The sequence below is a fragment of the Trichomonas vaginalis genome, chromosome V (assembly GCF_026262505.1).
Source record: "Trichomonas vaginalis G3 chromosome V, whole genome shotgun sequence".
NCBI classification, from domain to species: domain Eukaryota; phylum Parabasalia; order Trichomonadida; family Trichomonadidae; genus Trichomonas; species Trichomonas vaginalis.
This window is the reverse complement of record NC_067207.1, coordinates 5138969-5163386: the sequence shown is the minus strand read 5'-3', so window position 1 is coordinate 5163386 and position 24418 is coordinate 5138969. Positions and strand designations below refer to the sequence as shown.

Here is a 24418-nt window from a genome sequence, read left to right as displayed (position 1 = left end):
TCAAGAAGCATTGTTCCCATAATAAAATATCAAATCATGCTTATGATATTTCATTATACTAACACCTCTTTTCAATCATTCAAAAGTATTATCCATTTTGAAATAATCGTAAAATTTGTCCGGATTGAATTCATAATAATCGCTTTTGGCACTTTTGCACCCATTAGAAAATCTCAAAATGCTGAATTATACCTCTAAGACTATAATTTGATGCTATTATATTTCTAATTCTTAATAATCATAATTTTCAAAATACAAAGTTTTTTTTATCACAAGACGACTGAAACTCAATTTCAAATACTGAGGTCCAACCTACTCACCAAAACAATAAAAACTTTGTCAAATCATTTTTGTAACTTATTTCACTTCCCTTGGAGTATCTTTTTAGCTTTCAATTTTCATCAGAATAAAAGTGAGTCATGAATGCTTTCTACTTATATTACTTATCAATATATACGTAAACCACTTTGTGTTGAATCTTGGAAGTCCAAATTGCAAAATTAAATTATTCCTTGAAAAAGATCCAGACAAACAATTCTAAATAAATGCTGAAATATAAGCTTGTAAATGCAAGCAAAGTTGGCGCACGAATCAATGTTATTGAACATAATCATCAATATATTTTCAATTATCCATGCACAAGTAGCACAGATTGTACAGATTACGAGATCACATTTCCACCTGGCGTGTACAAATTCGAGCTTTATGGATCATCAGGTGGCACCACTTCAGACCATGTATCATCATATCGATTTCCCAATGGCAGTTGTATTTCAAATGAAATTGTAAATTTGTATCGCGGTAACACACAATGCCTGACTAAACCTAATATAGGTGGTGCGGGCGGATACATATCTGGAATAATCCGCTTGAGGCAATCAACAAAATCGTATGCTACCATTGGTGGTCAAGGAAGAGTTGCCACTCCAAAATCTGGCTGCGAAAATAAACCTAGCTGTTTCGAAAGAAGTCTTTATTCTCCAGGTGGGTATGGAGGTGGAGGTAGTGCACCTCCGCACTCTTCTGTTGGAACTGGAGGCGGCCAAACTGCTGTCAAATTCCGTGAAAACACTTTATGGCATCGAGTGATTGTGGCCGGTTCTGGCGGCGGATGTGACAACATTGTGGGCGAGTTTATGAAAGCAGATGATGGCTCAGGAGGTTCCGGAGGTGGCTTGACTGCACAAGGATGGTTTGAGAATGGAAAGTATATTGGTTCTTATTTAGCTAATTCTACTTTTGGTTTCACTTTCGGATCTGGGGAGGCACCTCAATTATCTGGATCGATGAACATTAATGGAGTGCATAAATACTCACAATCAGCTGATAAACCAGGATCTGGAAGTGGATGGTTTGGTGGCTTTGCTAGTCACGACCCAGATTCTGGCTCTGGAGGAGGCTCTTCATGGGCATTAACTAAAGACGCGATTATTCCTAAAGGAAATATCAATGCAACAGATGACTTTTATACTTTGATTGGAAGTCGTGAATATGAGTTTTCAAAAGCAGATTATTTATTTTCTAATGTTATTCATCAAGCAGGAATCTGGGAAGGCAACGGCAGACTTATCATCAGAATCTTAGAATATGAGCCATGTCCCACATATAAATGCTTTTTAAGTCGTAGTTTCCTTTTCACAATTATTGTATCTTCGATTTCTGAATAAACTTGAAAAAATTCAATCATATATCCTTGGATTCCCTTGAATCAATAATTTCTTTTATGGTTGTAATTCCAACATAAAGTATATCGAATATTGCTTTAACGATAGCTTAAACAAGTAATTGTTCGATTAAAAGTGGCAATTTCTTCATTAATGTTTTTGACTTCATAGATGAATAATAAAATTATAACTTATTAATGCAATAACAACAAGCACGCCTTTCACAACTATAGTACATTTATAAATTAACATAAAATGTTGGAAGAGGCATCAAAACATTAAATAATGTCATTTTCCAAATCCAATAAGTATTACCAAGACAGCATTCAAAATGATATAATTGTTTCATTGGGCAATAGTTTCAAATAATAATCCCCAGGACACTCACAACAATACAAGACCTAAAAAAAAATTCATCGTTATTCAAGAACGATATAATCTGTAGTGTAAATTCACTATCTTATCGCATGATGCCAATGTTACAGATGTTTTTTTTATAACTTGTAAACTGGCAGAATTCGGTTTTGCCAAGTGGTAGATATCGACTTTAATATTTTTATTAACGCAGCTAAAAATGATGAGGTAAATCTGATTGTAAAGTTTTCAAAGAAGGATCTGAAATTTAACATTTTAGAGAAGATGTTTCTTTTCTTATTTGCTGCATCAGCTGCTTCATTAAAGGAGAAAAACGGCCTTACACAATGCTCAATCTGCAATATTCTCGCAGAAAACATTGAAAAGGGACTTGAAAGAGGAATAGAAGAATCTCAAATCAAACAACAGCTTAAGGAAAATTGCGACAAGCTTGGTATTTTAGCTGATGCCTGCAACATTATTGTTGATCAGTCATTCAGCAAGCTCATCTACTTCCTTCGTTCTGGTGAATCTGGTAAAGCTGCTTGCAGACTTATCGGTGCTTGCAAGCCCACTGCATATTATGAAAACCAAGAAGATGATTTCGTCGAGTAATTGACCAAAATATAACACGTAGCCAATTTTGGCGAAATTAAAAATCTAAATAGTTCATTATTTGCATTTTTAATATTTGGTTTACAAAATATTACATGATATGATCCAAAACTCTATTGAAATGTTTCAAATTTTTGGAAATATTTCCTCATTTTTTAGTAATCAGCACTCTGTTATTAAATTAGGAGTATTAATAATTTTTTGTTATAAATTTAGAATGTGATACCCCAACGGTAATAATAAAATTTACCGATAATTATATTGATGGTATTAGATTAAAATAAACCGATAATTCTAAACTAAAGTGTGACTAAAAGCGAACTCTTGGAATGATGGTCTCAAATTCTCTATTTTATAAAAATATATTGAAAAATGAAAGCTTTTAATTTGAAAATAGCTTAAAACATAGTAAAATAAAGCTTTATATCAAACAAATAAACTCTATTAAGGTCTTTCAAAATATTTTGAAAATATTTCGCCAAGAATTTGATAATCCTTGTCTCTGAAATGATCCCAAACAGCTTTTGCATAACTTCTGAAGTTTTCGCATATATATGTTAAACCTTTCATGATATCTTCATCAATTTTCGTTCTAAAGAACTGACTTCTTTCTTTTGGCCGAAGCAGATAAGCACCGGCAATAAAAACTCCACATTCGACCACCAAATCGTAAGATTCTGCATTTTCATACAAAAAGTTGCGAATTGCAGCGAAAACTGCATCATAATCAATCTTCATCTTTGATTTGAAGTTGGATACATGGAAAATTGCACTTGACAAAGTCGAAATATTTGGATTTTCTAAAGAATTTGGATCCGTTACGGCCAAAATGTTCAACATGCATATTATATATGATTCCCGTGTTTCTACGATAGCTTCTACCATACTATTAATGACATCTATCAATTCTTGAACCGGATAAGCAGCATTACGCATTAAAAAGATGTTTGTGAGTAAATTGGCAATATTTTGGGCATGTTCATCATCATAATTGTCCTTAAAAACTTCAAAAATTGTGAAATACATTGAATCGATGTCTTCTTCTGCGAGTTGGGCATTTTTGACGTATCTCATTATAGTCCTACACATTCCTCCATACAAATGAGAAGAAACGAAGGGTAATGAGTCAATTATATGAATAATAAATTCAAAATGTCCTAATCTGACCAATCCAACAACAGATCTGTAGAAATGCTTTGAAACAGTAAGATTATATTCAAAGTTTGTCTCAATAAACGGCTTATATTGGCAAGAAAAGATGTTAATAACAATATTCAAAATTATTTCAGGAACTTCATCACAAACATCAAGTATTTTGTAGATCAAATAGAACATAGACATGAATAGTGCTGAACAATCCCGTTCTTTCATGATCTGATCGTAATATTCCAAAATTTGCAGAACAAAACTTGGATCAAACATATCTAGATGGTCAGCAATGACATAATTGGCCGATACTTGTAATGGGAACTCATTGGATTTGATCATATCCGTTACAGAATTGAAAGGAAAAACAAATTCTTCTGGAAAAGGAGTTTCTTCTGTATCCAGGAAATCCATGAGAATAACAGCATCACTACAACATGTTTGTCGATATTCGGGAGAACAATTATATGTTCCAACTGCGTATTTCACAAATTCAACGTAAGCAGCCATTAAAATGTCATGAAACTCATCAACGTATAGGTCATCTTGAAGTATTTCAGTAAAGAATGAGTTTACCATATCGAAATCCTCAGCTTTCTCACTCTGAAGTAATAATATTGCAAAATTAAAAATTCCTTTTTCTTTGTAGAGAGGAATGAGGTCTGAATTATAATAGCATATATAATAAAGAATCACAAGTGCGTGGGCGTTAAGCGGATAACTGCTTCCTTGGAGAATTGCCAAATTAAATTCCAACAAAAAATCAATAATTTCGCCTTCTTGCATGTAACAAACGATCCTGCGCATTAGCCTGAAGACTTTATCATAGTTCTCTGCAAGAATGTTCTGAAAATGATCCGAAATAAACTTAGAAAAGTAATTTTCATTGGATTCATCGACCGTTTCGTGTAAACTGAGGACACATTTCAAAATTGTGCGTTGAAATTCTGGATTGTCGACGTTTGCGTTAAGAAAAGGAAAATACGTGTTCATACGGAACGGCTGGTTATTGTGGTATGCCAGGAAGCCTTTGGATGCATAAAACAACAGGTATCTGGGCATATTTGGCTGTTGCAGCAAATTTATTATTTTTGATAGCATAGAATTGCAAATTTCCAAACGATACTTGTCATCGAAGCCACGTACAAGCTTGGACAAAAGAATTCCGGCTTCGATAATTGGTGATTCCCTTACAAATTTGTTTCTGAGGTAAAATCTTATGAAATCCCCGGAATCGTTCTCCATAAAGTTGTACAATGCTTTGAGATGTTTAATATGTTTAGGAACTGCGTGATTCTCTTCATAAAAACCATGCATATGCCTGTAAATAATTTTTATGATTAATTTGTTGAAAGAATTACTAAATACTGGACATAGTCTGAAGAATCTGAATAAAAAATCGATTCTGAGTGCTATATCCTGCGTACCAAGGATGTTTTGTAAACATTCGTGAAATTGTGGAAAATCTGCGTCAAAAATGTCTGGTTTTGACTTTTTCATTGGTAAAATCTGTTTCATTGAATATTTGTATAAGTTTTCATCGAAATTATCGTTCATTACAAGATTTATATAAAATTCTAAAATTTTCGCAAACAAATTGGGATAAGTTCGTATTATTTCACTTGGAACTTCTGCTATGTTGATTATATCGATAAATCGTGGTAAATATTGAGATTCGCATGTTTCTGAAGCTAAAGAAATTAAATTAACAAAATTTCCGGCATTTTGCTTGATAAATTTGTATGGAAAAATGGGCTGTAATTTGTTAATCAAATAAGGCTTGATTTCTGGATTTGGACTCTCAGGATCAGCTAAAAAATTTAAAATTGGATCAGGAACAGAATGCATTCGTAATGACACCAACTTTACAACTTCACATAGGTAATAGATACAATTATGATCAGTTACATTCAATGTTAGTTGAAATAAGTGATCCCAAAGAGAATTCATTGCTCCTTCGTCAAATTGATGCAGATTTTTGAAAAGAAATATTGGTAAAGCTTGTAAAAAAGCCAATACTGTTGAGACATCAGTAATATTAAGGAGGACGTTGTCAAATTGTGGAAAAAATGAATCCAAATCTATTTGAATTGCTGTATTTGTTTGTTCAGCTTGCTGAGGTGACTCTTGAATTGGTTCTACAGATTGTTGATTTGAATCTGTTTCCTCCAAAATTTTGTGGCTATTTTATTTTTGTAAACTTTGTAAAGTGTCAGATTGATTTATTGATACAGTGGGTCTTCAAATCCGTTATTTTGGAACAAACTCGATAGTCCGTCCTCTCAATTTTTAATGACGTTAAGCATACGTGTACTAGAGGGAGAGTATTTGATCCAGATACATAGGTACTAAGTCGGAATATCAATTCCTTGTTGTCTAAAACAATAGGTTACTGCGAAGCGCCGATAGAATTAAGACAGTGTAGATATAGGGGACAACACAGTAACTTTTGACATCATGAATTTACAGTAAATTAGCATCCTATATTTATATTTTTTATGACTTAATTTTGATAGTTTTCGTTCAGAAATTTTAATCATATTTTAAGTAAACATATGTTGGTATTCATCATTATTTGTTTGGCGCTTTGCGCCAACCAAATAGTGTATAATTCAATTTTTCAAAAAATTATTTAAATTGGCCGAAGGTGGCGTGCTTGCCCTTCGGGCAAGCGAAGCCACCTGAGGCCCCAAATTATATTTAATTAAATATATATCTTCACACTGCAGATCAATAAATCACATGATAGGCTTGTTGATGTAGATTGAGATTTTTATATTCAAAATTAGGGTTGCAAATTTGGAAAAAAAGTGAGAAGTTTCCAATCTCAAAAAAACACAACTTCTAAAAGACGATTATAAAAAAATTATTTTTTTTTACTTTACATTTTGAAATCCAGAACTTTTTTGGAATTTTTTGGGTGTCTTTCATAACAGCCAATACATACGATAATATATACTGAGCCATTTAAACCATGATTTGAGTATCTTTAAGAATTAGTAATGCTAATGACCTAATCGTTGTCTGGAAATTTCCTTTGGAAGTTTCCAAAATTCTTGGCTTATTAAATTTGAGAGAGAATTGGAGAAAATTCAAGGGCTGGAAGTAACGTTCACTTTTTGGAAGTTATTAAAATATGTTTTAAAGTGCATTTAGAAACGATATTCTGCAGCATTTCATCTTAAAAAATTGAATTCAAGAAGAAGTTTTTTGAAGCTGTAAAATAATTTTTAATAAAAATGCATAAAATAGTATATTGAACATATTTGGTATCAAAAAATTGAATAAAGGAAAAAGTTTTTGGAAGTTAATTTGAATTGTTTACATTTTTTTCTTGATCTGGAAGTAAATAAAAATTCACTATTTCATGCATGCTATAAAGAGGTCATTCACAATATTTCATGTACACATTATAGTTGATTGAAAGAAAGATTCCCAAAATTTGGAATCTTATTTTGCTTCCTAAGAAGAGATTGAAAACCACAGTGGAGGAATTGCATCTTATATCTTTAATATTATGTTTTCACTCTTTAGATTACCAATTATATAAACGTTTGTAAATGAAATTGTTTTGATTTCTTCCTTTTCTTTTGCATTATAAAGAATATTCAATACCTTTCGAAATATAGTAAATTTCATCAATATCAATTAAAGTTAGATATAGTGATTATAGAAATAATTTAATTATTTATCATACAAGCTTATTTATCTTATGAACAAGCATTACATATCATATAAATCTTAACAACAAATGAATATTCATATAATCTTTTAACTTCCAGAAAATCTTCCAAAAATGAATTTTTTCTCTTCCAAATTTATGCTGCGCTTCCAAATTTGCAACCCTATTCAAAATTACAATTTATCCTATTGACAATTTGTCTAATAAGATTAAATAATTGCCATTCAAATTGTGAATTTTACAAAATTTTTAATGGAGAAATCCTATTACTGTGAACTTATGGATTTATTCAAAGCTTATATTGGCATATTCCAAACGTTGTACAAGCTAAATACGTTCGATGAAAACAAAATAGACGAACTTTTCAAGCGAATCAAAAATAATTTAATTGAAACAAAACTTTTTACAATTTATGAGATCATCTTATCAATTGAAAATGCAATTAGATGCAATAATCGATATGCAAAATCTTATATCATCCTTTTAAAAAAAATCATTAAAGAAAATCCAAATATTTATAATGATCTACCCGATCGATTCAAAACCATACTTGCTAAAAATTTTAATATAGAGATTATCTATTGTCTCACAATGGAAGATTCATTATCCGATTATTTAAATAATTATTATCTCAATGAAATACCAGTAATTAAAATAATTATGGATGATGATGTTAAAGCATTTATATCATATATAGAAGAAAATTGCATTGACTTAAATGGCATATATAGTTTTCCAGCTTATCATTTATATGGATATTGCTCCTATTTTGGTGCAGTCAATTGTTTTAAATATTTACAAACAGAAGTTCATCAAAGATATTGTTTTGAAGAACACTTTACTTGGAGATGTCTTCATCGTTCATTTATAGGTGGAAATCCACACATCATTAGTGAATGCTTGAAATATCAAAAAACTGATTATTTTTGTATGACTTGGGCAATTGCTTCACCTAACATCGATTTTGTTACTTTCTTGATGAATGAATACAACTTAAAAATTGATATCACAGATTGTATTAGATATAATAATCTTCAAACATTTTTAGTTTATTTAGACAAATTAAATGATGTCAACAAATGTGTCGCAGAATCAGTTAGATTTAATATTCCATCCCTTTGTGAATTTTTTATTACTCATGGTTCAGATGTCAATGGAAAAGATGATGATGGGTCAACTGCGCTTCATATTTCGGCGAAAGAAAATAAAATCAATTTTGTTAATATGCTTCTTTCACATGGTGCAGATGTGAATGTCAGAAATAACTATGGAACAACTGCACTTCATTATGCAATTTATAGTAGTAATTTAGAAATAATAGAAGCTCTTATTTCACATGGCGCATATGTCAATGTTAAAAATGATTATGGACAATCTCCTATTGATTATGCAACTACTGAAGAAATTAAGGATTATCTTAAATTCCATGGCGCAATTTAATATATTCTAGTCACGAAATATCAAATATCGATGATCAAAATTAATTCTTATACCCATTGTTCAATATATAAACCGATATATATATTGAAGAAATGGCGGAAATTTAATCTGAAGATCCAGAAAATTAGGGGACAGTATATATGTACAACTGTATTATTAAGATGCTCTATGGATGAACATTAATCGTTGAAACAAGTTTAGCTTGGATATGATAGTTAGAGTTGATATTGAAAGATTTTTACAGTAATATTTAAGGATGCAGATTTGGCAACAACTTATTTCGAGTACCCCAGATAAATAATAACGAAAAGAGTTTTAGTATTATTTTGAATTTATGGGCTATGACAAATAATAAAATTCTAAAATTAACAATTTATTTTAGTCGTTTTGATTTTCTAAAGCTTGAAATGTATTATTGATTCTTTCAATTAGATCTGGGAATGATGATGTGAATTGTTCAAAGCAATTTCTATCAATAATAAATTTTGTTTCACCTCTAACAGTTTCAGAGAAATTCAAAAAATCATTAAACACGGCAGATTTTTCATCATTATTCAATTCATCTGAAGTAATAATAAAGTAAATATCATTTATTGGTCCAAATGTTAAGTGTTTCCTACGTATCTCATCTCTAACTTTATCATTTTGTTCGTTAATGAATCTATACATTAAATAATTCATTTGGAATGAGAAAAGTTTTGCCATTTTCTTGAAATCATTATAACTTCCACTGAAATGGTACGAATCACTAATTTCTGCTTGAGCAAGTAGCTCCTTTGATCTCTCAGGACATTTGCTAAATATTTCTGCTAAAATTAGCTCAATTTTATCAGCAATTTTGAAATCAGAATTCATGCCTTTTGAAATTCCTTTATAGAAAGGAATAATTGACATCCATATTTCAATCAGTTTCTCTTCATTGTTAAGATTTTTAACAATAGAATAAATAAGATTGACCAAATTTAATGTAAACATTATTGAATCATTCCCTTGAAGTTTCTTAATTACGAAATCAGCACACATTTCAATTATATTTCCACTTTCTTCGCCAAATATTTCGATGATGCAATCAAAAATAAACAATGAATCTTCTTCGTAATCATCAATGATAGAAGCAGCGAAATTAATAATATCTTCTGCATATTCAACAATCTGTTTTCCTGCATTCTTCATAAAGTTTCCCAATATTCCAATAAATTTGTTGAAAATCATACTTTCTGGTTGATTTTCAAATAAATTTGTAGTTGTTTTGAATAAATCAGGAATTAAAGCTAAACTTATCTCGCTATTTATATTTTTGCTGATATCAACCATTGTTTCCATTATATCAATAACAATTTCTTCATTTTCACACTCAAAACTTGATAAATTCTTCCAAATTTCAATTGTTAAATCTTCATTTTTCTTCGATACTAATTTTTCAATTGCCGAACATCCTGCATTTCTTATATCTTTGTCTTCACTATATGCCATCTTAAGAATTTGGTTTAGATGTTCTTCATCCATTAAATCAATGTTTGAGATTGTTTTTGAATACAAAATCATGAAATCTTTATCTAAATCAGGGAAATAAGAAAGTAAATTTTCTGAAGAAAAAATTTCATTTGTTACTTGTTGATTGAAATTATACAAAATAAGATATGCGTTAATGCCACAAACTATTCCTTCTTTCGTTCCACTGTTTAAAAACTCAAGAATAATGTTCATTAATTGTGAAAATAATTGTTGCGAAATTTCATTATATTTTTGCATTTTTTCTTTTTCAACGTATTGACCTAACTGAATTTGATCAGATATCGGCAATTCCCATTTTGATGTACGTATTCCGTTCACACTGAAATCCAAAAACTTCAAAATATATTCTGAAAAATATTGAAATTCAGGTTTTTCTGGATCTAAAGCTAGCAAACTGATTAGACGCCTTATTATTGGCTCATTATCATAATTGTCAATGAAAACATCCATATACTTGAATAAAATTTTTGAATAAATTAAATATTTTTCATCTGAAGAAAAAAATAGTTCTGCTATCTGTGGAATGATCTCTTTGATCTCATCATGATATTCTGAGCTATAGTATACTAGAAATTCTGTAATTTCTTCTGGAAAATTTTCTAATGAATTCACAATTAATTCACTAATAATTTCATGTAAAACTTGGTCGTCGCTAGAAAAGAACATATCATTAAATAATGTTAAACCTATTCTTGTGACCTTTTCATCATTTTTTGATTTGATAATTTTCCAAATTGTTTCTGGTTCGAGTAAATTTAGTATAGTGAATCCAGCATCACTAAACATCTTTATTATTGGAGAAACATCTGTGTTTTGGTCGATTATTTCAATAATATTTTCAATAATAATTTTTTGTTCATCAGAACTAAGTAAATTAAAAAGAGTTATGAATATTGATCGACATACACTACCAAGGTCATTGTCAATGTGTAAATATTGCTTCAAAATGTCGTAAATTTCTGAAAGATGATTGTGTAAGTCGGGATTTTGCTTGGTACAAAAGCCATCTCTGGTCTTAAATGGAACTGACAATGATTTTATAGCGCTGATTCGCGTTTTATCGCTCATTTGACTGTCATTGATAATTGAAATTAGACCAATCAAATATTTTTCTGGACATTCTTCATTTAAATTTGCTAAAAATTCGAGAGTTTCTTGTTTTGGTGTCTGGCTTTCAACAGATTCAATAAAGCATGATGTAAAATACATTATAATTGATAATTTTTAAGAATTTATAAAATTTCAAAATTTGAGACGGTTCACAAAAAAAATTGAATGTACTTCATTCTCATGTTCTTTGGAAGCTGCTGTTTAAATAGTTGAAAAATCGTATATTTAAGAGTGGTTTCAAATTCTGGCTACATTTATTCGAAAGTGCTTATTCAGTAAATATAATTATCTTATATTTCGAGAATGCATACATGAAACGTAGGCTTTACTATCTGCATATGTAGAATGATAATAGTTTATGATTAATAAACATGCTTATATTGAAAAATCCATTTAGTTTTATGATGAAAATATGAACATGAATTAACTGAATTCGAATCTATTCAAATTATATTGAATCAGATATGCAATACTGCTATTTATTCATGATAAACATAATTAGGAAAATGAATACTGCTGAGAGGAATAATATATTTATAGATACATGCATTCCTAATCCCAAGTATTTCTCAGAATGAACAGATTAGCTATACTGTTAATGTTGGGAATGGAATCACTTCTTATAATATGAATTTAAGAATAAATCGAACTTCTTTTAATATGGCTGCAAAAATGCATCTTTGAACTATATAGAAATGCAAGTATTTGATATCAAAATTGAAATCCTGAAATTAATAATAAATGTTAACATATATTACTTTATTAATCGATTAAAAATGATTTCAGCAACTGTTCCAATTTCACCGGATATATCAATCAAGCTTTCAAAAGATTCATCAATCAATGGCACTTGATAGATTAATGACAATAATTCTTGGCAATCTAAATTCATTTCAATTGACTTGAGAAAGTCTAAATGATATTCAGTAATTTCCGAAGATAAAACATCTGTTATGAGACGAACTAACTGATTCATTATTGATTCTCTATTGTTTGTACTTAGATACCTAATGACAATAAGAATAGCTGTACAAGCTATTATTTTAGCTATTGGTGAAATAAATTCAATGTTCTCGAGAATTGTTTCAATGAAATTTGATTGTAAGAAAAGATCTGAGTTATTCTTTGCAATGAATAAAAATATTTTCATAACATCCATTTGATAACTACCTTCTCTATTGGAAATATCAGATAATAAGTGATTAAGAGTAACAGCATTTAATATATAACTTCCTTCTGCATTAACATAAGATAATAAAAAAGATATAAAATCATCGGTTAAAACTTCATCAATATTTTCAATATATCTAATAACAATTTGCTCAAAGTCTAACTCCTTGCATATTTTTAATGTTTCTTCGTTTGAAACAAAAAATCTGAAAATTAGAAACAAATTGTTGAGGATTTCAATCCCGATATTTGGTTTGAATAGTGGAACTAGATGTATAATGAAACTTGAATAAATTGGGAGATTTCCCTGATCTTCTCGTTGAATAAAAATCAATAATAAATAAACTAGACAATTAACATAAGAAAGCCTTTCCTGCATAGTATCATCGATGTCAAAATTGATTACATCATCCAATTGTGTTAATTTAAACAATAAATGATCAATAAAATTTAATTTCTTCAGAGCAACAAAAATATCAATACCAATGAATGAATCTAAAATCAAATTAATAATAAGTTGAAGAATTGACAATCCATAAGAATAATGGAGATTTGCATCCAAATCGATCAATGTCTTTAAAAAACAATCATTACAAAATTGTGTTGCATTCTCTAGTTTTCCGCATGATATTGTTGTTAATATTTCTATTTTAATAATAATGATTTGAATATCTTGAGTTGGATCAAATGTGTTTATAAGAAATTCATGCAAACCTATTTTAATTGCATCATATGGAGTCATATTTTTGAGAATTTTTTGAATCTTGATGCATGCAAGCAATACTTCTTGTGATTCACCTTCAACGATTTCATTTAAACACGCATGCATTAGTTCATCATATTTGTTTGTAGTTTTTAATGATATTTGTTCTGGTACTGCAAGCTCAGTTTGCTCTAGATGATTGGTGATTGGAATTGGTTGCATCGTTTCATGAAAAATAGTATTTTTTATTCATTCATATCAATTAACAATGAGATTTAAGGCAGTTCATAACATCAAAGCATCAAAATTTAATAATTATTGAGAGAAATGATATTGATAATAAAATCTTTCATCATGATATGTACCAAATTTGCTATTTTTCAGAAATATAAACCCCTATTCTCATTAAATGGTTCTAAGTTCATCCAATCAAAATGTATAACCAAAAATTTCGAAATAACATAGCTCTTTTATTCTTTTATGAACACTCTAATAAATGTGGTAATAATACTAATCTTTCTTTGATGAAATTTTTGTACCAGAGCGTGACGATAAATTTGACGGTTAGTTGTGGTCGGCCTTTGCAATGTCTGCTGATCTTGCCTGCGTTTATGCCGCTCTCATCCTCAACGATGGCGAAAAGGAAATCAATGCTGAATCCCTCGCTAAGGTTGTTGCTGCCTCTGGCCTTAAGGTCGACGAGTTCTGGATGAATCTTTATGCCGATTATTTCAAGAAGGCCAACGTTTCCGATTTAATCAAGAATGTTAGCCTCGGTGGTGCTGCTGCCCCAGCCGCCGGTGCTGCTCCAGCTGCTGCCGCTGCTGAAGCTCCAAAGGAGGAAGTCAAGGAAGAAGAGCCAGCTGCCCCACTCGATCTTGGCGACATGTTCGATTTCTAAATAAACCGAACAGTTTATTGATTTCAAAAGCAATAATATACACTTTTTTTAAAATCGATTATTACAAAAAAAAAATGATTTCATTTTTTTAATCTTTACTATATAGCTACAAAACTTTTACCTTAAGTAATCCTTTATGTTGCTAAATTTCAAAAAGATATTTCCTAAGATATAAAAAAATTGTCTTTTTGAATTAATAGTTATAGCATATAAAGTGAATATTTATTTGTACACTGGATAATATATTTTATTTCATTTGTTCCAAACATGATTTTGTGAGATTTTCGTCTCTATCACAAGCTTCGAATACTTGAATGACATCGGTGGTATCGAATCCGAGCTTTTCAAGCCTATGAATAGCTTTCTGCTCTTCTTCTGTGAACTTTTCCATCAGAGTTTCGAATTCTGATTTATGCTTAAGTGATGATAAATCAAACTCTGAAGGATTAACACCTAAGGATACAAGGAATGAAGCTGGGTCATTACGAATGAGAGGGGCAACAGCTGGATTGTTATCAGCTAAATCTTTGAGATAAATTGGAAGTAACTCTGGATTCTGATGTAATTGACGTAAAAACTGAAGAGTTGATGCTTGTTCATCATCTTCCTCATCAGAATTATCGTCATCATCATAATCTTCTTCTTCATTTGCCAAATCATTCGGATCATATAACTGTGGCATCTCTGGAATATAATTTGTTAAGAGGAACTCTGCGGCTCTATCTGGATTGTAAACAGCTGCTCTTAAAGCATGAGCTGCATCACCTTCGGAAAATCCCATTTCTGTAAGTGTCTGAACTAAAGCATTAAAGTTTGGAGGATCAACAAGCTGATGCTTTGCTTCAAGCTCTGGTAAAGGAGCTACCATAGAATGGCCAGGTTGTTCAGGCTTTTGTGTAGCTTCCTCCTTAGGCTGAGTTGGTGCTGGAGCAGCAGCTTCTTGAACCTTAATTGGAGACTCCTTTTTAGGTGATTTTCTCTTTTCTGATGATTTCTTTTGTGGTTGCTTTGCATTTTTAGAACTTTGAACGTGCATGATTATAGCTTGTCCTGGTTGAATGTTAGATTCGGCTATTGTTTTAGAATCATCTAAAAACTTGGCAGAATAAATAAGTTTAATTCCTTCTGGAGCAACATTAGCCTTTTCAGAAACAAGTACTTTAAGTTCTGCAATAGTTGTTGTTGGCTCAACAGCTTGTTTATAAGTAACTCCTGAGATTGTGCGTAAAGATACTTCCATGGAGAAATGTTTGATTTTCTAAACGTATGCAAAAATCGCCAATTACAACAGATGAACGCCTCACTACATAAGCCGACACAAAAATATGAATCTTTCTGTTTTTCAATTAATAAATATGTGCTGCTCATGGATGAGCCAATGAAATCGATTCAAAATCCGAAATAGCAAATTTTATCTAACTCTAATAAATGGTTTGTGCATTTGTATGTGTTTTGTTTTCAAAGTTATTTCTTAATAAATTTGATTCTATGACCGTAGAAAAATGATACTTTTTAAAATGTCACTTTTTATTTGCAAAATGTTCTTTTTTACAATATTTGCAAGATCTATCAATATTGAAAAAGAATTGGTTGGTGAATGGGATGTTCTCACTCCAGGACAGCAAGAACCAGGTCCACTTTATACTGCTTCCGTTGTTCCTTTGGCAAATGAAGAAAATCATTATACAGCAACGATTTGGAAAAACGATTACTATAAAGATGCGAAATTATTAACTGATAGTCAATACTATTCTGTAATTTTTAATAATCAAACAGGAAAAGGAAACTTTATCGATAATTTAGAAGGTTCTTTTACAATGGAATTCCTCGCAAAAGAAATCATCGTTAAATCAGATGCATTTAATGCAAAATTTACTATCGAAAATGACATTCTCGTTCAATATCAAGGAACTGATGGTGAACAAATAAAATTAATTGCTAAACGCCACCGTAAAGTTAGTACTTTCAATTTCTTCCTCGAGCCATGGCATATATTCGTAGTAATTGGAATATTAATCTTATTCCAGTGTTTCATGATTTACAACTCTATTCTCAGCTACAAAGCTGAATCTAAGAAGGCCCAAAAAGCTCCTGTTCAAAAATTTGAAGAGCGCGAAGAGTTGAAGAAATTAAATAATGAAGAAGAACCAAAAACAGACAAATTAAAGGCCGAGTGATCATATTCGAGCTTTTCTGTTTGTTATGTTGTATTTGTATATATAAATGTTATATTTTTCATAAAATATAAAAATATTATTTTAAAATTCTTTAAAAATTTCTCATATACAACTCTAATTTAACAATACAAAACAAAAAACATAAAAACAAAAACAAATATATTTTCTAATCAACAAGATCAATATTAACATGAGCAATTGACTTATTATTACTTCTTGCCTCATCAATTACTCTTTGCCATGTTGATTTGCATAATCCTAACTGTGCTTTCCTTCTTGTGTTCATAATTTTTTGGGCTTCAACTGATTTCTTATAACTGTTAGCGTCGTATGATTCTAATAACGCTAGTGATGTACAGGACTTCTTCCGAACATCAGTACTCCAATGGTTTGCAGATGTATCAAGTAATGCTGTAACTAAATTGAAAATTATACCATTTGAGTGGTCTTTAATGATTGGATAATATCCCTTATTCGATAATACAGTCATAACCTTGTCAGTTACTTGGTAACTTTGATCTGATAATAAATTGCATAAAAATTTAAAGAACATTTGGAAATGTTGCGTCTGACTGGCTTGTGAGTACTTGGAGAATATAATATCGAGCTCATCAATGAATGCAACTTGCTTATAAACGTTCGCAATTGGCCAATGAACAATTATAAAATTTGCGACGTAGGCGAATAGCTCTGGCTGCTTAACAATGAATGTATACATCAGAACTTGTATTTGTTTTGAATAATCGCAGAAATTTGGTAAAGTATGTAATGGAAGTAAAACTTTCATAAACATGTCAATGGAATCTTGCTTTAATGGTATGCTTAATCCATTAGCGTAACTGAGCATCCAATCGAGAATTGCTGAAGCGCAATAATTCGAAGATAAAATGTCAACGATACGTTTTCTTATATGGACTCTGCATTGAGGAAATTTATTGCTTATGGCTATTAGTGTATTGCAGACTTGCTGCCTTTCGCGACTATCAAATGAGTAAAAATTTCTTGCAATATTCGCAATAAAGTTAGGTGGGAAGTCTGGAGCGTTACTTATATCTATCATTCCATTTAGCGCTTCGTAAATGATAGATAAATGTGTCCAAGAAGCATCCTGGACATCTGGGATTGATCCGTCATGGAGATCGATGATTTTAACAGGTGGAAACTCGCGAAATAAATTACTGCTAATCATATTGTAGAATTCCTGTATTAGATCTTGAGATAACGACCTCGCAATATGAGGTATTTGGTAACTTGATATGATATGCCTTAGGAGAGATATTTTATTTGCCTTGGCTTGGGTATCTTTGTTCGGATTCGAGAAATCGCAAATTTTTGCGCATTCGTTACATTTAATTTTGAAATACAATTTGCAGTCTTTTGGGGGTAATTCAGGAAATGGTTTTGAAAATACGATTTCTATATCGTTTTTAGAAAAATTACGATGTGATGTATATGATACTTTGATATTTTCCATTTCTGGATCAGAAACGGGTTGAGTTTTAACATTAGGAAGAGTATCAGGTAGAGGCTTAAGGGAACTTGGTGATAAATTTTGTGATTTGGTTCTGCGTCGAGGAATAACGAGCTTAGGTGTACTAAGCCGTCGTTTATTCATTGACTTTTTTTGTTTCCATTCAAATATCTTTTTTTGAATATTAATTTCGAAGATACTTTTAAAAGAGAATCTATGAATATATCGCAATAGGAGAACAAACCAAAATTGAATATTTTGTGCCGCCATGGCACCTTTCAAATAGAAAATTTTCATTACTTTTGAATGTAAGCGATCACCATTAATGAATTTGTTGGATTTTTGGAATGGAAACTGTTCTCATGAATTATGTTTCAATACAATTAGCGGTTCTAAATTTTTTACATTGTTCGTTTTGACAAATAATTCGTGAAAAACTCGAGTTTTGATTCAATTCATATTTTTATCTTAGCACATAAAGATAGCTGATATCTTATAGAACTCCTGGTTATATTGTAAGTAGTGATAACGAGCATCTCCATTTTTTTCATCAAATATTGAAAAGAGCAGAAATCAATTTTGTAAATTATTTAGATAGCATTAGGTGTTTAATGTATATTTATATATAATATACATAATTAAAAGCTATTTAAACATGTTATTCAATGTTTTTGGATTACTGAATACTGAATAAAGATTTTGCTGTGCACTGAACTAAAACTTCCAATGAGTAATTCATTTCAACTCAAAAAAGGATTCAAAATTGAATAAAAATTGAATCTGAGAAATTATATTAAAAAGATTAAATCATATAGAATTAAACTTTTATGGGAAGTAAATAAATATATATAACTTTATGATAGAATGAAAATTAAATCAAAATTTTTCCTTAATGATGGCAGAATGACTTGACACCAAGGAATATAGCAGCTGGTAACAAAATAAACATTACGCAGTAACCTAAAGCTAAGAGTTGAGATATTGGTTGGTCATATCTAACTGCGCTAATTGGTGGTAATAAGATACTCTTTTGCTTCTTAGCAAGTGAGTAAGCAGCACTAGCAAGAAGTTTTGGAGCAACAGCGCGACATTTTTCAATATAATTATTGCTCAAAGGCTTTCCATACTCAACATTCTCATAAACTGAGCGGATAGCTGTATCCAATGATTGGTTGAATACGTCATTGATTGTATCTAATCTTGGTGCGTTGCCATGATCTTTTGAAATTTCGTAAGTGAATTGATCAATTTCTGCCCATGCATCTGCAGTGAATGGGTAATGGTTATTCAGTTGTCCGCATAATGATCCCCAGAAATCATGAAGATTTTTTTTGACCCATTATATTCAACGATAAAATCTCTACCGTTATTATCTCCATCAATGAATTGATCAGAGTGGTAGTTTGCAACATTTGTTGGATCGAAAGCTTCTAAGTATAAAGCAAAGTATGATTTATACGCTGTAATTGTTGTCCAAGCACCTGTTATTGTTTGTGGTAAGAGACTCTTTTCAAATGATGCTAACATAGAATCTAAATCTTCAGTAGTGTAGTTTTTAGAACCTTTTGGAATTCCTTTTTTAGTTGATCTCCAATGATTGAAGCATTTTGTGTTAAATGGGGCACGTTCAACATAGTCTATCCATGATCCGAACAATGAGAGTCTGTCTAAATTCTCGCCTGTGATGCTCAAAAGCTGTTTGATAAAATTCTTCCCATCATCGCCTGTTCCACGGAAATATACTTCCATAGCAACAGTCAATGCTTCATCGTTCCACGAAAGCGAATGGGCAAGGAAGATGCTTAACATGTCAAAATTGACTGAATTTAATTCAATTTGGACTTTGAGAGGACTAAAAATCTTATCCGTTTTCCTCTGGTTTATTATTGACTACGTTGCTCTGAAAGCTGATCTTAAAAATGGGAGGTTTTGTAATATCGTATGGCTCACTTTAAATTTTTGTCATATCAAATTGATAACTAATGACAAGGGATAAACAATGTAATATTTAGCCACGCATGGAAATTAAATAGTTCATAGAGAGTAGCTTAAAAATAAGAAGTTTTTTATACAAAATATTTATAAAACAAAAATGGTAAAAATAATAATAGCATAAATTATATTATTTGTATTAATGATTTCCTGAGAAGAACTCCCAAGCTCCTTCAAGCTTTTCAAGTTTGAAAATCATTTTTAAGTCATTATTGCATGGATGATCGATTGTTGTTGATGCTCTGTAGCCGAAGTGATTGAGAGCTCCTGAAAATACGCCGGCAATGAAGTTTGAATAGCATTTGAACCAGAATAATTGTTCTTCTGAGAACATTCCATTTGCAGACGTAAGAGACATTAAAATTTGTGGTAGTGTCTTAAATGTGAGAATGATATTACTGTCTCTAAGTTCTGCTTTCGCTTTTGTTCCAAGGATTTTATTTGATAGTATTTCTGCAATGAACCTCGCCGCTTCAGTTTCATTTTGTACATTTATGTTATCAAGGCACATAAATGCTGCTATTGCAAAGCCTGGTTTTCTTCCCAAATTGAAAATATCTGATTCTACGTGTAAATTTCTGTCATTCATGCCTTCATATTCATTTCTTAAGTTCTTTATTGCTTCTGTAACTAAGAGAAATGAGATGTTATTTGATGTATTTTCCATTGGAGAAAATAAAAAAAACTGACAAATTTTTATATCACTTTTCAATCTGCGATCGATAAAAATTATTTTGATTTTTATATTGATGGGATCCAACTTGGGAACTTTGTTCTGTTTCTCTAGTAATGTTCTTGAATTTTCATTTAATAATCTGTTATAAAATAGCATATTATTCAAGAGCGTTTTATAATCTGCTATATTTAGCCAAAGGTAGTATTCATAGCCGAAACCCAAGCGTAGCCATCTGAAGCTTAAACAACCGAAAAGTTATTTTGATCAAAAAGGCTGAACGTGATTATTTTGTCATAGTGTCATAAATAAAGTAACTTATGTTAAAAAATTTCTCAATGGGCATTTTATAAACTGGCATTAGATCAGTATTTGAACTCGTCGATAATCTTTGAATATGAAAAAAAATTAGAAACATTACAATAATTTTTGATTCAAATGCTGGAAGAATTTTACTCAATTCTAAAAAAAATAAAAAAATATATGGAGTGTAAATGATCAATTGATGGATTTTACTATGCAAGAGTACAAAATGATATCATGCAGTTAAGTTGCTCTTATATGAAAGTATTATATATATAATAAGGGTTTCGTTTTGCTAAAATTGTCACTTTTATAGCATATTTGTTTTTGGATGTTTTGCGAAACCAAAAAAAAAACTATGATATACAATGTGTGTGTAAAGAAAATACTTTATTTACTAGTTAAAAAATCATTTGGTATTGATCAAGTTTTTTTTTCTGGATAAGATATTATATGGATAATTGGATAGAAATACAATTATATAATCTTGTACCTGGTTTAATTAAGCTAATTGTCATCAGAAACTTGTAATTTTTATGAATTTCAGATTTTCTTTTCATTACTGCTTTTCTTAATAGGTCAAGTTCTTATTTACGTTATAAAGTATGATATTTACAAATATCTAGTTATCGTGTTTTTTGAGAAATTATGAGAAACAAACAAAAATGAAAAAGATAGGAATAGCAATGAATAGTGATGTGGGTATAGAAAATGTAAGAGATATGAATGCAAAGCAATCAGTATTTAGGACATTGACCATAGATTTCGAAAAAAAAATGCTGCATATTGAGCGAAAACTATGATTATATTATAAGGCTGTCATTTAAAGCATAATGAAACTATTCCCTTTTCATTTTAATCGAATAAGATAGTAAAGATTTTTGAATTAGCTAGAAACTGATGAGATGTTTTCACAAATCAGATTTTTAATCTCTATAATGCATAATTCACTCAATATCTCAATTTTGATATTGCGAGATATTTTTGCTATCGGTTTCGCAATTTTGACACAATAGCAAGAGGGTTCTATAAGCATTATTATCAACGTAGAATCTGAATATCATATCAGAAAATGTTGCAAATCTGACATTTACCCGACCAAATAGCAAAAACAATCGAATACTTTTCGCAAAAACTTTAAAAATCGATAAAAATATGAAATATAGATATTAAAGAGACTTTTTATATAATATTCATAAAGATTTTCCAAAAATATGATACCGCAAAATTAAAAAAGTGACGTCTTGAGTGGAGTCAAAGGTCGAAATTGCTAGCTAAATGTTTTTCTAGCGAAATTGCGTATTGTACGTTTTTTTCGCAAAACGAAACCCTTATATATAATTTGATTTTGCTTTGTTAGAGGGGAAAATGTTTATTTGGTTTTGCAAAACAATCAAAGTTTAATGTTTTGATACAATGCTTAAAATGTGTTGAGGTTATAAAGTATGCATATTATGATTGCATTAATTATTTAAATTTTAATTAATTCTCCTGTGAAGTCAAAAACATTAATCATGAGCTTATAATTATTATATGAATGTTTACTTGAATTCTCTATTGTTTGAGTTAATCTGAAAGCAACAAAATAATCGCTAGTTTGAAGTGGGAATTCGTTAATCTCTTTTTGTCTAAAATTATATGATTGTTCATCTAATACAATAGATTTTCCATCTTCTTTGAGACCTTCTAGTTTCCAACCTCTCAACAAACAAAAATCACCAATGCATGTTGATTGTAAAATATATGATTTTGGCTTTAATTTATATCCTTTTAGATCAGCCTTTAGCCATGAATTAAATTCATTATTTGTATAGAAATTATCATTATTTGAATAAGAATTTATTGTGGATAAGCTTCCACCACCAATAGAAGAAGCCGTCATTTCCATTTTAATTTCTTTAGAAATTTCTACATATCTTGATTCATAAATACTAATAGATTGATCTGATAATTCAAATTGATTTTGAATTAAGGGATTTTCGAAAGAAGTGATAGATTGATCTGTAATTTCAATACTATCCCTTATACTTGAATGATATTTCAGTGTTTCATTATAAATTGCTAAAAGGCTTGATTCAAAAGAGTTTTCGCATGCAAAATTATAAATCTCGTCATAAACTTTAGATGAACAAAATTGTAAGTTAACAAATCCAAATAAATCAAATAATGCTAAGTTTCTTCTGCATACCTCTAAAAGTAAGAAACAGAGTTTGTCTTCGTTTTCAATTTTGAGTTGTTTTGATTTCAAAATTTTTTCACAAAATTCAAATCCATTTTTGGCAAAATTTGTAATGATATCATCATCATTTAAACAGTATATATGGGACGAAATATACTCAATGCATTCATCCATTATCGTAGAATCATTTTCGTAAGCAGAAAATTCATATTTCTGAAAAACGTTTTTATTTGTAAGATATTTGTCTGATTTAATGCGTTCGTTATATATTTGTATGAGTAGTTGATTTCCAAAGCATTTGCCGATTTCAAATATATCATGATAATGAGACTCATCTGCTTCAAATTCGAGTTTTCCTGTTTCTATAAAGTTTAAGAGTATATCAATTGAATCTTGGCATATAATGTTTAGATATACTTTGAACGATCTGATTGATTTATCAATAAAATACTTTTCTTGGATTAAATCTGAAAAACAAATCGCTGAAGACTTATTTGTTTCAATGATTCTATCATTAATATTGATACAAAATGTACCACATTCTGTAATGACCTGTGCACGCTTTAATTCATTGCACAATTTCGATATTTGCCCCATGAAAAAAAAGTCAATATTATTTTTACTATGGTTTCACTTCTATTATCATCCTTTTCCGAATTTGAAATACTCAGAAAAATACTCAATATGATGAAACGATTTGGAAAGTGTAAAGTGTCAAATAGAAATTGTAATGTGTCAAATCTGTATCCACAATAGTACTGCATTTGTTTGACATATAGGTCTATGTCAATGATATGTTTTTCTTGAAAAAATAAATACAATAAATTAATTTAATCTTCTCGAATAAATATTTTCAGTAAAATAGCAACAATAATTGACCACTGTTCTATAATTGCAAATTTGAGTAAAGTCTTTTCTTTAATTTCCTACTGTATTAATACCTGCGTCGTGTGAATCAAGTTATTAAACCAAAGCAGTTAATTCTGCAATATGAAGTGCAGTCTTACCATTTTTTCTTTTGATTTGATATCATCTCCATTTAATAGAAAATTATCGTTAACTTCTTTGCTGATATTATATAATGCATAAGGTTGAATTGTATTGATGTTATCATCTATTGCACTCGCACATTCACCATATAAAATTAACAATTTTGGATACTTTTTTACGGGCGCTTTAGTGCCCAAAAAGTATATATAATTGGAAGTATCTTGATTGTAATTATTTTTGCTTCTAATGCCGAACATTGTGATTGTGTCATCTTCTTTATAAATCAGATGATATATAAGCCATCATACAGTAGTTGCATAAACTATCTTGGAA

At 30.2% G+C, this 24418-nt stretch overlaps 12 protein-coding genes across 12 annotated transcripts; 5 read left to right on the top strand and 7 right to left on the bottom strand.

The window, feature by feature from the left end:
* Positions 1-545: 545 nt before the first annotated feature.
* Positions 546-1667, top strand: TVAGG3_0281540 (glycine-rich protein family; the record flags this gene model as incomplete). The annotated part of the gene is made up of 1 exon (XM_001326765.1): positions 546-1667. One exon carries the CDS (start codon positions 546-548, stop codon positions 1665-1667), a length of 1122 nt encoding a protein of 373 aa, XP_001326800.1.
* A 499-nt stretch (positions 1668-2166) lies between these two features.
* On the top strand, positions 2167-2699 carry TVAGG3_0281530 (saposin family; the record flags this gene model as incomplete). The annotated part of the gene is made up of 1 exon (XM_001326764.2): positions 2304-2633. One exon carries the CDS (start codon positions 2304-2306, stop codon positions 2631-2633), a length of 330 nt encoding a protein of 109 aa, XP_001326799.1.
* A 220-nt stretch (positions 2700-2919) lies between these two features.
* Positions 2920-5958, bottom strand: TVAGG3_0281520 (armadillo (ARM) repeat-containing protein family; the record flags this gene model as incomplete). The annotated part of the gene is made up of 1 exon (XM_001326763.1): positions 3078-5627. The coding sequence occupies one exon, from the start codon at positions 5625-5627 to the stop codon at positions 3078-3080; it is 2550 nt and encodes an 849-aa protein (XP_001326798.1).
* A 1755-nt stretch (positions 5959-7713) lies between these two features.
* On the top strand, positions 7714-8901 carry TVAGG3_0281510 (proteasome regulatory particle assembly; the record flags this gene model as incomplete). Its single annotated transcript, XM_001326762.1, has 1 exon — positions 7714-8901. The coding sequence occupies one exon, from the start codon at positions 7714-7716 to the stop codon at positions 8899-8901; it is 1188 nt and encodes a 395-aa protein (XP_001326797.1).
* A 378-nt stretch (positions 8902-9279) lies between these two features.
* Positions 9280-11625, bottom strand: TVAGG3_0281500 (armadillo (ARM) repeat-containing protein family; the record flags this gene model as incomplete). Its single annotated transcript, XM_001326761.1, has 1 exon — positions 9280-11625. One exon carries the CDS (start codon positions 11623-11625, stop codon positions 9280-9282), a length of 2346 nt encoding a protein of 781 aa, XP_001326796.1.
* Positions 11626-13974: 2349 nt separating this feature from the next.
* TVAGG3_0281490 (translational elongation) lies at positions 13975-14372 on the top strand (the record flags this gene model as incomplete). The annotated part of the gene is made up of 1 exon (XM_001326760.2): positions 13986-14300. The coding sequence occupies one exon, from the start codon at positions 13986-13988 to the stop codon at positions 14298-14300; it is 315 nt and encodes a 104-aa protein (XP_001326795.1).
* A 140-nt stretch (positions 14373-14512) lies between these two features.
* On the bottom strand, positions 14513-15552 carry TVAGG3_0281480 (UV excision repair protein RAD23 family; the record flags this gene model as incomplete). The annotated part of the gene is made up of 1 exon (XM_001326759.1): positions 14548-15540. One exon carries the CDS (start codon positions 15538-15540, stop codon positions 14548-14550), a length of 993 nt encoding a protein of 330 aa, XP_001326794.1.
* A 284-nt stretch (positions 15553-15836) lies between these two features.
* Positions 15837-16488, top strand: TVAGG3_0281470 (uncharacterized protein; the record flags this gene model as incomplete). Its single annotated transcript, XM_001326758.1, has 1 exon — positions 15839-16477. The coding sequence occupies one exon, from the start codon at positions 15839-15841 to the stop codon at positions 16475-16477; it is 639 nt and encodes a 212-aa protein (XP_001326793.1).
* An 87-nt stretch (positions 16489-16575) lies between these two features.
* On the bottom strand, positions 16576-18102 carry TVAGG3_0281460 (protein phosphatase regulator protein; the record flags this gene model as incomplete). Its single annotated transcript, XM_001326757.1, has 1 exon — positions 16644-18092. One exon carries the CDS (start codon positions 18090-18092, stop codon positions 16644-16646), a length of 1449 nt encoding a protein of 482 aa, XP_001326792.1.
* Positions 18103-18729: 627 nt separating this feature from the next.
* Positions 18730-19805, bottom strand: TVAGG3_0281450 (phospholipase C/P1 nuclease family; the record flags this gene model as incomplete). The annotated part of the gene is made up of 1 exon (XM_001326756.1): positions 19236-19757. The coding sequence occupies one exon, from the start codon at positions 19755-19757 to the stop codon at positions 19236-19238; it is 522 nt and encodes a 173-aa protein (XP_001326791.1).
* Positions 19806-19967: 162 nt separating this feature from the next.
* Positions 19968-20626, bottom strand: TVAGG3_0281440 (NO signaling/Golgi transport ligand-binding domain family; the record flags this gene model as incomplete). Its single annotated transcript, XM_001326755.1, has 1 exon — positions 20080-20607. The coding sequence occupies one exon, from the start codon at positions 20605-20607 to the stop codon at positions 20080-20082; it is 528 nt and encodes a 175-aa protein (XP_001326790.1).
* A 1761-nt stretch (positions 20627-22387) lies between these two features.
* Positions 22388-23692, bottom strand: TVAGG3_0281430 (protein ubiquitination; the record flags this gene model as incomplete). Its single annotated transcript, XM_001326754.1, has 1 exon — positions 22388-23692. One exon carries the CDS (start codon positions 23690-23692, stop codon positions 22388-22390), a length of 1305 nt encoding a protein of 434 aa, XP_001326789.1.
* Positions 23693-24418: the final 726 nt, after the last annotated feature.